General features: G+C 61.9%; 1 protein-coding gene across 3 annotated transcripts; it reads right to left on the reverse strand.

Annotated features, from left to right (window-relative positions):
• Positions 1-2,103: 2,103 nt before the first annotated feature.
• Positions 2,104-14,209, reverse strand: B4GALNT4 (beta-1,4-N-acetyl-galactosaminyltransferase 4). 3 transcript variants are annotated; one of them, XM_032490394.1, is made up of 20 exons: positions 13,735-14,209; positions 10,768-10,871; positions 10,334-10,429; positions 10,158-10,253; positions 9,983-10,073; positions 9,809-9,882; positions 9,573-9,640; positions 9,366-9,444; positions 8,165-8,231; positions 7,898-8,032; positions 7,716-7,825; positions 7,497-7,597; positions 7,318-7,418; positions 6,328-7,243; positions 4,302-4,591; positions 4,008-4,161; positions 3,808-3,880; positions 3,536-3,689; positions 3,073-3,199; positions 2,104-2,567 (listed from the first exon to the last, which is right to left on the reverse strand). In XM_032490394.1, the coding sequence occupies exons 1-20, from the start codon at positions 13,883-13,885 to the stop codon at positions 2,444-2,446; spliced, it is 3,111 nt and encodes a 1,036-aa protein (XP_032346285.1). In that variant the 5' UTR covers positions 13,886-14,209; the 3' UTR covers positions 2,104-2,443. The 3 variants fall into 3 exon arrangements, with proteins under 3 accessions (XP_032346285.1, XP_032346284.1, XP_032346286.1); XM_032490393.1 differs by having other exon boundaries at positions 9,809-9,909; positions 13,735-14,208; XM_032490395.1 differs by lacking the exon at positions 10,158-10,253 and having other exon boundaries at positions 9,809-9,909; positions 13,735-14,208.
• Positions 14,210-14,595: the final 386 nt, after the last annotated feature.

Consider the following 14,595-nt stretch of genomic DNA (forward strand, 5'->3'; position numbering starts at 1 on the left):
GATTATGTCATTTGCAAACTAAAAGAGTTTTAGTTTTTCCTCCTCAATCTGTATACCTTTTATTTCCTTTTCTTGGCTTGTTGCATTAGCTAGTACTGCCAGGGTAAGGATGAAAAGAAGTGAGGACAGGGGGTTTATCGTTGATTTTTAAAAAATTTTCTCAAATGTCACGTCTGACCTCCTCCCCTTCCCCATCTCGTCCTTGGCAGCCTCAAACTTACTCTTCTTTTTCTGGCTTCATTTTTCTCTACAACAGTTGCCACCAGGTAGTATACTGCACATTTTCTTTGTGGTGTCTTTTGTCTGCTCCTGTCCACTCTTCCCTAGAATGTAAGCTCCACAAGGACAGGATTCTTGTCTGTTTTGTTCATCACTTTTTCCTCAGTGCCTGTCACATAGTAGGTGCTCAATAAGTAGTTGTTAAAATGGATGAATAAATTATGGTGTATATATAGTCAAGGTTAGATGGAATGTTGACTGAAATTTTCTTCTGCTTCCAGAGGTAATTATTTTTCTGATGGGCATGCTCCACCTGCCTACTAATTACATTCCTCCCCTCTTTAGGTCATATATATTCTTAATTCCAGTACTGGTTCTTTTCTTGTTATGAAACATCTGTGAGTGGGGACCATTCCCTCTGAACCAGATACTTAGGGAGGAGGGATCAGTCTGAGCTGGGAGCCTCTAGGATCTTCTTAGTAGGTGTGCAGCAGGTTAGCTGTGTCCTCCGCCCTGGGCCCTTGCCTGCTGTGGACCAGCCCCTTGGGGTGAAGCCCACATGTCATCAGTGACTTAGGTTTACAGACACCTGCTGGCTGGTCCGGTCAGCAGTCACAGAGTCGAATGCCCCTTCCCACCCGTTCCAGCAGGTCCGTCTCTAGGCGCTTCTCAGGGCCTGAATGGAGTGTCCATCTGGCTCCTCTTTCATTGAAATCCTTCCTGCTGCCCTGTGTCAATGGTGAGGTATGACCTGAGGATACAATCTGGGTAAATCTCACGAGGGTCGTTTGGAGTGCTGGGTGCATGGACTGTCCTCCCACTGACCGTGGATGAGGAAGAGTGGCCCCAAAGCTGTCCATGCCCTAATCCCCAGAAGCTGTGGCTGTCACCTTAGATGGCAAGAGGGACTTTGCAGATGACGTAAAGGATGTTGCTTGGGATGGGGAGGCTATCCTGGGTGGTAATCATAGGGGTCCTTGTAAGAGGGGCAGAGGGTCAGAGTCAGAGGAGATGCGATGGTGAGACACAGGGAGAGAGCAACACAGAAATGGTGAGCTGCCAGCTTTGACGATGGAGAGGAGGCCATGAGCCAGGACACCCAGGTGGCCTCTAGATGCTGGCAGTGGAGGAAGCAGATTCAGTCCCAAAGTCCAAGGAGGAGCACAGGCCTGTGAAAACCTCAATTTTAGGACTTCTGACCTCCAGAGGTGTGTGTGTGGAAGCCTGTTCCACAGTGGCCATGGGGAACTCACCCAGGCAGGCACACCCAGGGCCAGGCAGAGGGCCGGCCTCCCTCCTGTGATCGGGACCTCCAGGGAAGGGCAGGCCTGTTGGCACCATCAGCGGGTTGCTGACCCTGAATCTCCAATTATGCCACAAAAGTCAAAGGAGCAAACCCCCCATTATGGCTTAAGCTGGTTTGCATTGGGTTTTCTGTTTATGGCAACTTAGTCCTAACTGATACCCCGAACCTGGCCATGGGACGTCCCCTGCCACCCTGGGGACAAGTGTTGGAGTGCGTGAGGAGGCTGGGGTGAGACTGCCATCCGAGACCTGTCTTCACAACAGAGGGGACTGAGGAGAAGGCTGAATGGCAGGTGGGAAGGCCCCATGCCATGCTGGTGACCAGCGGCTCCACGCACAGGGTGGTGAGGAAGAAGGCCAGGCCCCTCCCCTCCAGGGCCCAAAACAGAAGCTAAAGGGGAAGAGGAGAGTGGTCTCAAGGGTGGGGAGGATGGGGTCAGCATGGCTGCTGCAGCCGCATGTCAGGAAGGGGCCTTGGGAGCAGGGACAGTGCCCAGGGCTGCCCATGGGTGTGGGGCTCTCCTGCCAATGCTGACGCTCGCCTCTGCCCACCCAAGAGAACCAGGCATGGAGAATGAGTCAGAACTAAAAAAAATATTTCATTTCATTCTGAATAAAAAATGGAACTGACAGAACTCTTGGAAATCCTGAAAACAATGTCATCGCTACGGCAAAATTTCACAGAAATCATCACACAGGGCGTGGGGACCAAGCCTGGGCCCCAGCCTGCTATGAAGGCTGCCTCTCTGGGGAGGGGCACAAGTGGGGCAGTGGCCTGGGTGGGCCAGAAAGGGCCAGGCACAGATGGTGGCTGTGCCCCTGGGATGAGCCCCGCCGGGTCCCCAGGGTCCAGGCTCAGAGCTTGGCTGCCAGCTGCCACTGCAGGGCTGCAGCCTGGGCCAGGAGGGGTCGCTGGTCTTCAGGGTGCCTCCTTGTGGGAGGCCTTCCGGCTGCGTGTGCCCCACATCCCCCGCTTGGAGTGGTAGTGGTGGTAAAAGTTCCGCAGTCGGAGCCGCTCCACCTCCAGCCCTGCCTGCAGGACCCTGGGTGGAGAGGGGCGGTCAGGGCTGCCCCTGAGCCTGTAGGATCTTTGCGGGGGGTGATCAAGACTGGGTATGGGGGTGACTGGGGTGGCCCTGATTCTTCAGGACCCTGCAGGGGGAGGGCAGGGGTTCAGGGCTGCCCTGAGCCTACAGAACTCGGAATGGGATGGGATGGAAGTGGTCATGACTCTGCCTAGGGTCTAGGGGGATCAGGGCTTCCACTACTCTAGGACCCTGGTGGGAGGGTGGGGGCTCAGGATCTGGGGTCAGAACTGATTCAAGCGCTTCCTTGAGCCTGCAGGACCCTGGGGTAGGAAGGGGTTTTGGGGAATGGGGTGGGGTCTGAGGGTCCCTCTAGGCCTACAGATCCTGGGAGTCAGGGGAAGAGGAAGGCAGAGTTCCCTCAGCATGTGAGGACCCCTGGGGGTCCCCCTCCCTACTCAGAGGAGGAGGATAAGGAAGATAAGGAAGTCTCAGTCTCCATGATGGGGGAGGAACTGGTCACCTGTCCAGGAGCTCCCAGTCCTCGCCTCCCCACTGGTCTCGGAATTCCTCAGTGTTCATGCCTCCAACGCGGTCAAAGTCTGACTTGTAGATCCCAAAGAGGCCGAAGCCATTCACCTCCCAGTAACCTGGGGTAAGGATGGGGTGCCCTTCAGACACTAGGTCCTGCAAACCCAAATCCTTCCTCAGGAGGGCTCTCGGGGTCACTACTCCGTGTTGGTTATAACCTAGGAGCCTTGTGGATGACCTGGGTGTTGGAGGAGGTTCCTAGGGGCTGAGCATGACTCTGGGGTTAGTAGGGGAGGACCTGGGGACCTGGGGACCTGGGCATTTCGGGGGTCCTAGATACAACAAGGGGTCCTGAGCATTACAGGGGGCACTGATAGGGTCCCTGGCCTCCTTAGGAGTTGGGAGAGGCCCCCAGGGAGCCTGGATTTTACCCTGGCATGACTGAAGGGCATTACCATGTGGGTCCCCAGGTGAGCTCCCGCAGCCCAGACGCATGACCACAGGTGCGAAGGCCAGCTTGCCCTCCACGCAGTGCTTGCGGATGCTGTCCAGGATGCTGAGGGGGAAGTGGATATGCAGGTCGCAGAGGAAAACGATGCTGCTGGCATCCTGGAGGAAACGGGGAGGTCTGAGCCTCACCCTCTCCTCCGGAAGATAAGTTCCTCTCTTGGCATCCCCCACCCCAGCCCATCTCACTCTGCCCACCCACCCCAACCCACACAGGCACCTCCACCGCGTCCACTCCAGCTTGCAACCCAGCAGAGCGCTCAAAGTTTCCAGTTCGCCTTAGGTATTGGTACCTGGTGAGGGGGGAGTAAAGGGTGGGAAGTCACAGCCCCCATCTCTCGGGGCGACGGCAGGCAAGAAAATCCACTGTTCGGAAGAGGGAAGATATGCTCCTCCCTCCCTGGTCAGGGGTGCTGTTACCTGGGCAGTTGTGCAGCACGCAGGGCCTGCTCCACATCCATGTCATCGCTCTCAAAGTCCACCAGGATGACACTGAAGTGAGAGTCTCCTGTGTGGGCGTGCAGCGCGGCCATGTCCACCAGGAACTGTACCACCCAGCGTGCCTGGTTCTTCACTGGAGGATGGGGACACAGAGCCAACCCTGACTCACCGTGATACCCTCTCCAGGGCCAGTGGCACTCCTCATCTCCCATGGGGCCTCCTGGACCCAGTCCCCCCGATCCCAGGTGGCCGGCCTGCAGCCCTCCTGCGCACCTGGCACAATGAAGTGTACCGTTACATCCTGGCGCCAGGCCAGGCGCAGCGGCCGGCACAGCTCCGGGCGGCCGTCGGGGTGCGCCGAGACCGCAGGAGTAGGCTCGGGACTCTCCCCGTCCCCATCTGTGTCCCCGGCTCGGGCTCCAGGCAGTCGCAGGAAGACGTACTCAGACAGGCGCAGGCGGCCGCCTCCGCGTTCCTGCAGCTCCAGCTCCAGGAGGAAACGGCTTCCGCGTGCGGAATCCCTGCGCTTCTCCACGTTCACGATGCGCAGAAGTGCGTACCGCCTGGGAGGCGGGGCCAGGTCAGCTCCTCCAGTGGGCGATTGCATCCCCTGCCCCCAACCCCGACTCTTCCTGCAAGTCTCCCCAGCTCCAGAAACTCAGGTGACTGAGGGAGGGTGCTGCCATGGGTCCCTCTCCCTCCCGGCCACCGGGGAGTTCCCAGAAGACAAGCCCACATTCTGTGCCTCCCCCAGCCTAGGGCAGCCCACAAGGGAGGTGTCCCCCAAGTCCAGTTTGGCCCTCTCCTGTCGTCTTCTCTTCTGGGTGCCATCATTCCTGCCCACAGCGACATGCTCAGAAATCTTCAGGGACACCCACTGTCCACAGGATGAGGTTCAAACGTCTTAAGTGGCATTCTAAGTCAGTGAGGGTCTCTACCTTGTGGCCTCAATATCCCCTCATGCTCCATGAGCAAACTTCCTCCTCTCCTGTGCTCTTTGACGTGGGTGTCCCTGCCTGGATGCTTGCCCCAGTCTTCCCCAGCCCCTCCTCTCTACGGTCCTGGGTGCTTCCCCTGAGAAGCCTCCTTGGTGCCTTCCCTGGCACCAGCCCAGGGCCATCCTGATCCCCAGGGAAGAAGCCTCTGGGCCTGCAGTGAGACCCTCTCTGCTCCCCCCACCCCAGCCCTGCTCAGTGCACCATTTCCCCCTTCACTCTGCCCTCAGACAGAGGCTTCTCCTCATCCTGGGAAAATTGCACCTGCCCCTGACTGAGATCACTCTTCCTTCTGCTGCCAGTGTCCCTCATGCTAGGAGCCTACCTGTGTGACCTCGTGGGGTCCAAATTCCTCCCTTCAACCGCTGCCCTTCCCCACCGTGCTGTCCTCACTCTCTGTCTGCCTGCTCTTGCCCCTTGGGACCACAGCCATGACCCTTCTGCTGCAAAGACCCCCTCATGCTGGCCGGATGATGAGCTGCTGTCAGGAAGCTCAGTCAGGGGGCAGGCTTGATTTCTCAGCCGTCTAGAATCAACCTGCCCCCCCCCCCCCCCCCGCCGCTGAGAGCCCAGAACATCTTGTCACTGCCCTGGACCAAGCCTTGGGTCACAGGCTTCCCCTCCCACCCACTGCCCTCCAAGGCAGCCACATGCTTGTCTACAACCCAAATGGGCCAAACCCATGTCCTGCTCAAAACTTTGTTTCACAGGCAAGAAGAATGAGTCTTGTGCCTGGCCTTCGAGGCCCACGATGCCTGTCCTCTGCCACCAGCCCTCCTGGCCAGCCCTTACCTGTTGTGGCTATCTGCAGAGCCTGCCCCTCCTCAAGGGTTCAGCACAGCTCTGAGAACCCTAAGGCCAAGCTGGGGCCCCCACTCTCTGCCCCCATACCTGCTTGGGGTGGAGACAGGACTGGATCCTGGGGCCTAGGGGAGACCTGAGGGTCCAGTGGGGCAGGAACCCTGAGCCTTCCCTTGAGGACCAAGACCTGAGTCAGCACTTTGCCAGGGGTGGAGCGGTCCAGGGGCTCTTAGCTTGACCTTCGTGTGTGTCTCTACCTAGAGGAGAGACCTGGGTGGCTCAGGTCTAGGTCCAAGGCGATAGGCATGGGGTTTGGCGGTACATACAGCACTGGGGAGCCAGCCCTGGGTTGGGGAGTAAGTTCCTAATACATGGGACCCTATGCAGTAAGGAGCCCCAGGAGGGAGAAGGGAGTGTGTGCTGCTCTGTTATACCCTAGGAAAGGCCTAAGGATCCCACGGAAGCCAAGGCAGTCCTGCCTCACTCGCACCCGACGCCCGTACCCGGCATGGCGTGTGTTGAGACGCTCCATGTACTGAGCCACCACATCCACGGCCTCTGCCTCGGGCAGCTGCAAGTTTCCAGACACGTTGCAGCGCAGGTCATTCCAGTCTGAGCGCAGCAGCTCAAAGTCCACGTTGCCCACGCTGAATGTGCGCTGCCAGTTGATGGCGTCCTCGCGCCATTGGCTGCGCGCTGGGCCAGCTGCCTCTTCGCTGTCCTCTGACGCAGCCTCGTCGCCCGGGGCCCCTTCCTCCTCGTCCTCATCGTCCCCTTCCTCCTCCTCCTCCTCGCCCTCCCCAGGCAGCTGTGGCCTGGACACCTGGGACAAGCTCAGGAAGGAGGTCACAGGCTGCCCCTCAGTAGTTGAGTTAGAGTCCGCTGTGGGGGCCGCGAGTCCCGGCGCGCCCTCCCGGCTCCCCTGAGTGGCCTGGGCCCAGGCCAGGGGTCTCAGCTCTGTGGCCTGGGGGCTGCCGGTCCTGCGGCCAGGAGCCTGGGGTGGGCGTAAGGGTGTGCGCAGCTGCACCCTGGGCAGAGATCTAGGGCGCAGGAAGACGCTGCGGAAGGGCGGCCAGGGCAGGCCTCGTGGGCTGAGCGGGGCCAAGGCCTGGGGGGGCGCCCGCGGTCCCGGCCGCACCCGTGTCACGTACACCTTCGGGGCCGGCCGCTGGGCTGCGGCGCGGGGTGGTGGGGCGCGGCCCAAGAGGAGGGGAAGGGGAAGGGCAGCCCAGCTCAGCGCCCGCGAGCGCCTGGGGGCCGGGCCGCCCCGGTGGGTGGGAGACGTGGGCGGGGCAGGGGTGGCTGGGGCCTTGGTGGGAGCCAAAGGGGCAGGAAACAGGCGGCCGCTCTGCGCTGGGGACGCCTCGGTGGGTTCCAGCTCGTCGAGCAGCTCCCCTTCGTCCTCATCGTCCAGGAAGTCTGTGGAAAGGGCAGTTCAGCCCACCGTGCCTGGGAGGGCCTAGCTGGGGGCGGAGGCGGTGGGGGGCACTCACCATCCGGGTTGAGGAAGAGGAAGGCTCGGCGCTGCACCTCCTCCTCTTCATCTTCCTCCCCTTCCTCCCTGTCCACCTTCATGTATTTATAGAACCCAAACCTGGGGCGGGGGCGGGGCATCAGAGACCCCGATGCGCAGAGGCCCCGCCCCATTCTTTCCCGGTTACCACCCACACACCTTTCCAGATACAGCGGTGACTCGCGGTAGAAGCACTTGTTGTCCGTCTCCATGTGAGTGAGGCGCGTGTGATCATTGGGATAAACGAAGGACAGGTACACCTGAGACAGGGCAGAGTGCTCAGGCCAGGCGTCTTCCAGAGGATCTGGAGGAGGCTCAGGGGACCCTGGGGAGTGGGAGGCCTGGGTCTCAGGGAAGGTCTTGGCGAGAGGCACTCACAAATTGCAGTCCCTGGTATCTTGCGATAGGAAAATCCTTGACGACGTAGGTGGGGGCGTAGGAACAGGGCTCCAGCACATTCTCCAGACTCGAGGGCTCCAACCGAGGCGCTGCAGGAGGGATGGTCACAGGGTGGCCGGCCTGGAACCCCCGCCCCACGCCCCTTGCGGGCCCCCTCTCACTGAGAAAGAAGGTGTCTCGCGGATCTGGCCGCAGCATGTCGGCTCTGGGCTCCTCCTGCAGCAGGAGCCTCTGGAGGCGACTGGCTGGGGACTGTGGGACGTGGGCCACGTGGTCCATCTTCAGGGCTGACTCATCTAGAGACAGAGGATGTGTGGGGTCCCCGGGAGTGCCCAGAGACCCCTCCTCACCCACATCCAGACACCACCCCAAAGAGACCACCCATTAGGAGCCCTCCCCCTTTCCCAGAGAGGCACCAGGCACCGCACCTGTGTACAGGGAGATGTGAGCAGGGCCTATGACCTCGAACTTCAGGCCCGGCAGGAAGGCTCGCCACTGCAGGGTAGAGAGGATTGTCAGGACCAAAGGACGGGGGTCAAGGTGGGAACTTGGCTTGTTCAGGGAGGAGTGATTCTTCCCCGATGTGGGGTGGGGAGCTGAAGGGGGTGGCCCGGTCAAGGGTGCAGGAAGCTGGGAAGGTGGATGGGAGGGGGTCCTAAGGAGGCCCAGACGGCTAGGGTCCCTGGAGGCAGGCGAGGACCTCCCATGCTCCCTCCAGGCCTTTCCTGACATCCTGGGTGCTTCCTCATCTTCTGGTTATGGCTTCTGCCCTACCTGCTCCTGCTGCTGCAGCCACGGCTCTTCTGGAGGGTGGAGCTGTCCTTCCAAGGGATGGACTCAGCAGCCCCAGCTCCCTGCTGGACCTCCCCATCCCCATTCCCCAGCTTCTCCGGCCACTCCCTCTCAGTCTCCCTTGCAGACTCTGTCCCTCTCCCATGCCCTCACAATGGGGTTCCTGTGGGCTGTGCCGGGCCCTCTTCGTCACCCCCTTGGCTTCCACAAGGTCACCTTGAATCTGCATTTCCAGCCTAGACTCTGTGCCAAGCTGAGCTAAGGTGACGCTCACTGCACACAAACCAGGCACCTGCAACACGCCCCCCAACCCGACCCACCCTGCTCACCAGCCCACACCCAGCCAGGCTCACGTTCTTGGTAGCTGTGCAACCCCCTGCTTCCTCCATTCTCACCTCCCTGGTTCAGGCCCCAAGGCTGCCCCTAGAAGTCCCTCCTACCAGGCTCTCTTCAAGTAGTGGCCAGAGGGATTTTCCTCAGGGGGAAGTCCTGCCTGATCTGGACACCGGCCTGCTTGGATTCCAGAAGACTCTGGGTGGGGATCTGGAGTTCATTTGATGCACCCCAAATTCCTCTGCTCGTCTCCTGGTGGATGTCTATCATCTCCCAAGACTCTACTCCAGGGCCACTTCCTCCATGAACCCCCCTGGGCCCCGAGCGGGCACCGTGAAGCCTAAGCCCATCCCTGAGCATCTGCTTTGTCCTCTGCTTCGTCAGCTAGGCTGGATGCTCCTCTGGGGCAGGGTCCACACTGCTGCCCTGCGGGGAGCAGCCGGAGGGGAGGGCAGGTCCGGGGAGGTGGGGTCTTCAAGCCCTCAGGAGGGCAGCTGCACTCACGCCCACTTCCACGTGGTCCGAGCCGCGGTCATCCTGCTTGTGCAGCAGCTCAAAGTAGTACCTCCGGGAGGCCATGAGCCTGGGGACAGAGCGGTCAGGGGCAGGCCCCAGGAGCCCAAAGCAGATGGAGGCACAGCAGCACTGGTTTCCTGCACGCATATCACCCAGTCCCCACACACGCAGACACACGCGCCCACAGCCACTCACCTCCTGGGCTTGGACACCTGGGAGCTGAACTTGGTGAATTCTCCAGGCGCTGTCCACTCAGAGCCAGTCTGGAGGGTGACATAGAAGGGGCAGGGGGCTCACCCCCTCCTTGGGGGCACCAGCCCCATCCAGTCCCCATTCCTAAGAAGCTGGAGGGGACAAGTGACCAAGGCCGCAGGAGGCCCGTGAAGACAGAAGGGGTGTGGATGGAGGGGCTGGGCTTCAGGTGGGGGTACCTTGCCCACAAAGGCCATCAGCTGGGCGCCCGCCGGGCTCTCGTTTGTGCTCAGCCAGAACTCAGAGTTGTCATCTGAAGCCACGGAGAACTGGATGTCTCCTAGGCCACAGGACAGGGCTCAGGGGGGTGTGGGGCCTTCCTGCCCCCCTCCCCCAACACCCCATGCCCGCACCATCTCTCGCCGGGTGGATGAAGCCGAAGATCCGGAGGCCATAGTTCTTCCACTTGGGGGACACGGCCAGCTTCTTCACTGTGGTGCGTGTCTGGGGGAGGCAGCGGCCTCGATATCAGGGCCCCTGCGTACCCCTGCCCACCTGTGGGCCAACCGCCCAGCCCCCAGCACTCACGTGAGGGAAGAGCGGGAAGTGTAGGTTCCTCCGCAGATGGCCCACGGCGCCACCACACCAGTCCTCAAACACATGCAGGTTCACCTGCCCCTTGTACTGGGGGCAGGAGGAGGGCTTACCTCCTGCACCGCTGCCCTGCCCTGCCCACCCCTACCAGGCAGCCAAGCAGAGCTCACCTCCTCCCGCCAGGGGGGCACCTGATGGGTGAGGTTGAGTGAGAAGGGCCTTCGGGCCCCCCCAGGAAACAGCACGTCTGGGTCCTGACCTTCCGGCTGCAGGGGAGAAGGGCACAAGGGTCAGAGCTGAGAAGCAGAAGCAGGGAAGGGCCACACACACACACAGATACATGGGGACGCACCCCACGGAGACCCCTCACACATCCAGCCATGCCGAGGCCCGGAAGACCCTCACCACCCCGCCCAGACACTCGGCCACCCAATGTGCGCCACCTACATCCGCCCAGGCCGGGATATCTGTTTCTGGGCCACGCTCGGGGCTACACCTGCGTCCTCCACCCACACAGCCCACAGCTCTGGAGGCCACCGGCCCGCGAGTGGCCCTGGCTCTTGTGCGTGCTGTGCACACAGGCTCTTCCCACGGCGCTGCTCACCACATGCTCCTCCTCACGGCTCTCGCTGGAGTCCTCCACCCTCTGTGTGGACAGCGACACCCCGACGCCCCGGCCGTCGGTCACACTGCTCAGCTTTTCACCTTCTGTGGGTGGCACATGGGGCGTGACTGGGGCTAGGCTCTCCAAGGCCACAGCTGAGCTCCTGGGCTCAGTGGGGGGCAGGAAGGCCAGTGGTGTCTCCACTGAAGCCCCCCTCCCCACGTCTGCCCCTTCCCAATGCCCCGCCCTACATCTGGAAGTGCTCTCTGCGGGGCCCTTCTCCCATACACACTCACTTCTGTGGGGACAGCTCCTGTCCGTGTCCTACACCTGGCTTTTCCCAGCCCTGCCGGCGTGAAGGAGCAGCTGTGTGTGCAGGTGCTGGTGTGTATACCTGCACATGCACACCCATCCTCTTGTCCTCATCGGTGGCTCTGCCTCCAAAGAGGTCCTGGGACTGCTCTGCCCTCTGCTCTTTTCCCATGTGCTAGAGTGTTTGGTGTCTGCCTCCCTTACCAGAACTGAGAGCCAATGGTTAGGGCTGCAGCTTGCTGTCAGGAGGGCACCATGGTCTTGAAACTACGCCAGCCCTAGCCCGTGGCTCATGTGCCACCTACTGCCCTCCAGGCCAGGGTCCGGGACCAAAGGTACCCTGGCACCAGCCTGGGCAGAGGAGGGATAGGCACGCTGGTCTGGCTGCCAGAGGACCTGGGGCCAGGTCCTGGAGGGAGACTGTCTCCCTGAGAAACCCCTCCCAGGTCTGTGGCCATCTCTAGAGCTTGGCACCCCTAAAACTCCCCAAGCCAGACCACCTCCACACTGCCCTTAACTTCCCAGACCTCCTCTCTAAGCTGTGGACCTGGGGGTTCCATATCCTGGGATCTGAGCCTCCAAGGTGAGGCTTCCCTGTACCCCATGTCTGCTCCCACCCAGGGACACCCAAGCCAGGAGCCCCTCTGCTGCAGGGCCAAACCTAGGCTTCAACATCTATGCCCACGCCTCGATCCAGACCCTGAGGAGTTAGATGGACACAGTTGGCCTGGGTGCCTTCTCTGGGGGAGGAGGGTGGCCCACGGCCTTCTGCCTGTGAGAGCCCCATGGTGCCTGCCCCCTGCTTCTTATTATGGGTTCTTCCCCCACACCTGTCCTCTGTCTAGCTGGGAGGTGAGCTCCTTGGCCTGGCCTGATGCTCCCTGCCCACCAAGGTGAGTCTGTGGGTATTGGGAGCCTCCTGCAGTGGGGGCCCAACCCAGGCTGCCATCCCAGTCCTGTAGGGGCTGAGCCCCAGCACAGTGAGAACCCGACAGGCCTCCTGCTTCCTGGTTCGCCCTCCCTCCAGGACCTCTGCCTGCACAGGCTGCTGGACACTGGGAAGCCTTCCTGGTGGAAGTGAAGACGGTGCTGACAGGGCCGTCAGGAAGGCCTCAGACGTGTTCAGAAACCCAGCTTCTCACAAGCCCTGCCCTGGTGGGAGCCTGTAGCTGGACAGAAGGCAGGCTGCAGCCAGAGATGAGATGCTTGCGCTGGGGCTGCTCTTGGAAGGTGCCACCTGAGAGTTTGAGCTTTTTCATAATCCTGAGCTCTGGCCTACCCAGGAGAGCCGGACAGGTTGATGAGTCCCTAGCTTCCCTGCTGGTCCAGCTGAGAGCAAAGGAGGCCTCAGAAATGGTGTTCCCACACCTCTGCCCCCTCCCAATTGCTGAGCTAAGCTTCCCAGCTGCTCAGGAAGTCGGGTTGGGGAGGACAGGTTGCTCGGAAAACCACAGAGGCAGTTAGGTTATGTTCTGTGTTACTGGGTCACACTCTGGGGTTCTGCTTTGCTTGCTGATAGCTGGAGGGCGGGGGGCTTCTCTGAGGGCCCGAGCAGTGCTGGGGGCCTCTAGAGGGAGGGGCAGCTGCGAGATGCATGGACTCTCGGGGGCGGTTGGAACAAGCCCCTGACCCCTGGCCTGGGAGTCTGTGGAGCCAGTTGTGGGACTGAATGGGGAGCTCTGGACCCCTTTCTGGTGGGCCAAGACTTCCGTGAGTCAGAATCGTGCTGAGTCTTTGGGAGGCAAGACTCGCACTGCCCATCTTAAGGACATCCCAATTCCTCAAGAAGGGCCAGGAGCAGCTTTGCTGGCATCTTCCCTGCCCTGAGGTGGGTCGTTCTCTCTCATCACCTCCCCCCCAGGTTCCAGGCGCTCTGCCCCTCCTCCTGCAAATCTTGTGTGTCAAAGGTCACCACCTCCAAGAGGCCCTCCGGGATCCCCCTAGCTAAAGTGGCAGGACCCTTCCCCTGGCTCTTTCTCACAGGGCTCACCAGGACCTGATCACTGTCTGTCTCCACTGGAGCCTGAGCTCGAGGAGCCTGGGAGAGTTCACTCCAGCAGTTTGAGGTTCCCCAGGCTGGGTCCCCATCTGCATGCCTCACCCCCCAACACACAAGCGTCTCAGTCCCTGATCACAGGTTTACCTAGGACACCTCCTCCAGGAAGCTTGCAACTGCAAGGGTCAGCTCCCCCCAGCCCTTGTCCCCCTCCACCTAAGTCCAGAAGAAGGATCTCTGTCCCTCTCCTCCTCCCCAGCAGATGGGGAAACTGAGGCTCTGCTAAGTAGGCAAGTGGTTGAGGCGCAGCCATACTTGGCCTCTCCGGAATCCCAGCATTCAGGGCCTGAGAGCGCAGACCTCTCCAGGAGCCCACCTTTAACCCCGTCACTACCCGCTCCAGGCTGGATCCCGGAGTCCGCCCAGGTTCTGGGACGCTCCCCAAGAGGGTCGCGAACGTCACTGCTAACGTCATTGGGCATTCGGGCCCTGCCCAGCCGCACCCCCTGCCCCAGTAGAGCCGAGCTAGGAAAGGCAGATGGGGTCTCCAGGCCGATCTGGCCCATGCTGAGACCCGGGCGCGATGGGAGGCCCTGGGCCCAGCGCTGCTCGGGGCCCTCACTGCCCCTCGCCCCCAGGGCGCGCGCCCCCTCCCGTACCTCGCCCGTAGCCCAGCCGCTGGCGCAGCGCGCGGCCCTGGCGCACCAGGCTCAGGTGCACATACGTGAGCCACGCGGCGCAGGTGAGCAGCACCAGCAGGAGCAGCAGCTTGATCTGTTTGCGGATCTTCTTCACCGGGAACCACGGCATCGCGGCCGGCCCCGCCCCGCCTCGGGCCGTGCTCAGCGGCGCCGCTGCGGCCCCCCGCTCCCGCGCGCCCCGCGCTGCGTCCCCCAGCCCCGCATGGCTCTTTGTCCGCCGCCTGCGGCGGCCGCGACCCCAGGTTGCCCTTGGCCGAGGGCCCTGGGTGGGCGGCGGAGCAGCTCCCGGCGTTGCCCCCGCCCGGCCCCGCCCGGCCGCTTGGGCTCCACGCTCCTGGGGGCCGCGGCGGGACCGAGCAGCATCCACGCTGCGGTGCTACCCACCGTGAAACGGGCCCGGCCTCCACGCGGCGCGAGCCAATCGGGACCCGGCCAGCCTACGGGGAGCCAATCCGCGGTGTGGGAGGCGGGGCCGGCGGGTTAGGGTGTGCCCACCGCTCGTCTCCACGCAACGCGCGCGCATCCACCTGGGCGCGCCGGCCAGCGCAGCGCGCGGGCGCGGGCACCCGGGGATGCGGGGTACTGGGAGGTGCGGAGGACTAGGGGCAGGGGGCAGGGTCAGAGGATGCAAGGGGAACGGGGTGGTGCATAGGACCGGGGACGAGGGAGCGCGGGACAGGGGAGGTGTGGGGGACAGAGGGACTCGGGGACACGGGGTCTAGTGATGGAGGCCGCGGAAGGCGCATGCTCTGGGTCGGGGGACAATGGGGACACGGGGGGCAGGGGTGTAGGGGCTGTGATGGGGAGACTCGGAGCTTG

This window comes from Camelus ferus, chromosome 10 (genome assembly GCF_009834535.1).
Source record: "Camelus ferus isolate YT-003-E chromosome 10, BCGSAC_Cfer_1.0, whole genome shotgun sequence".
NCBI classification, from domain to species: Eukaryota; Metazoa; Chordata; class Mammalia; order Artiodactyla; family Camelidae; genus Camelus; species Camelus ferus.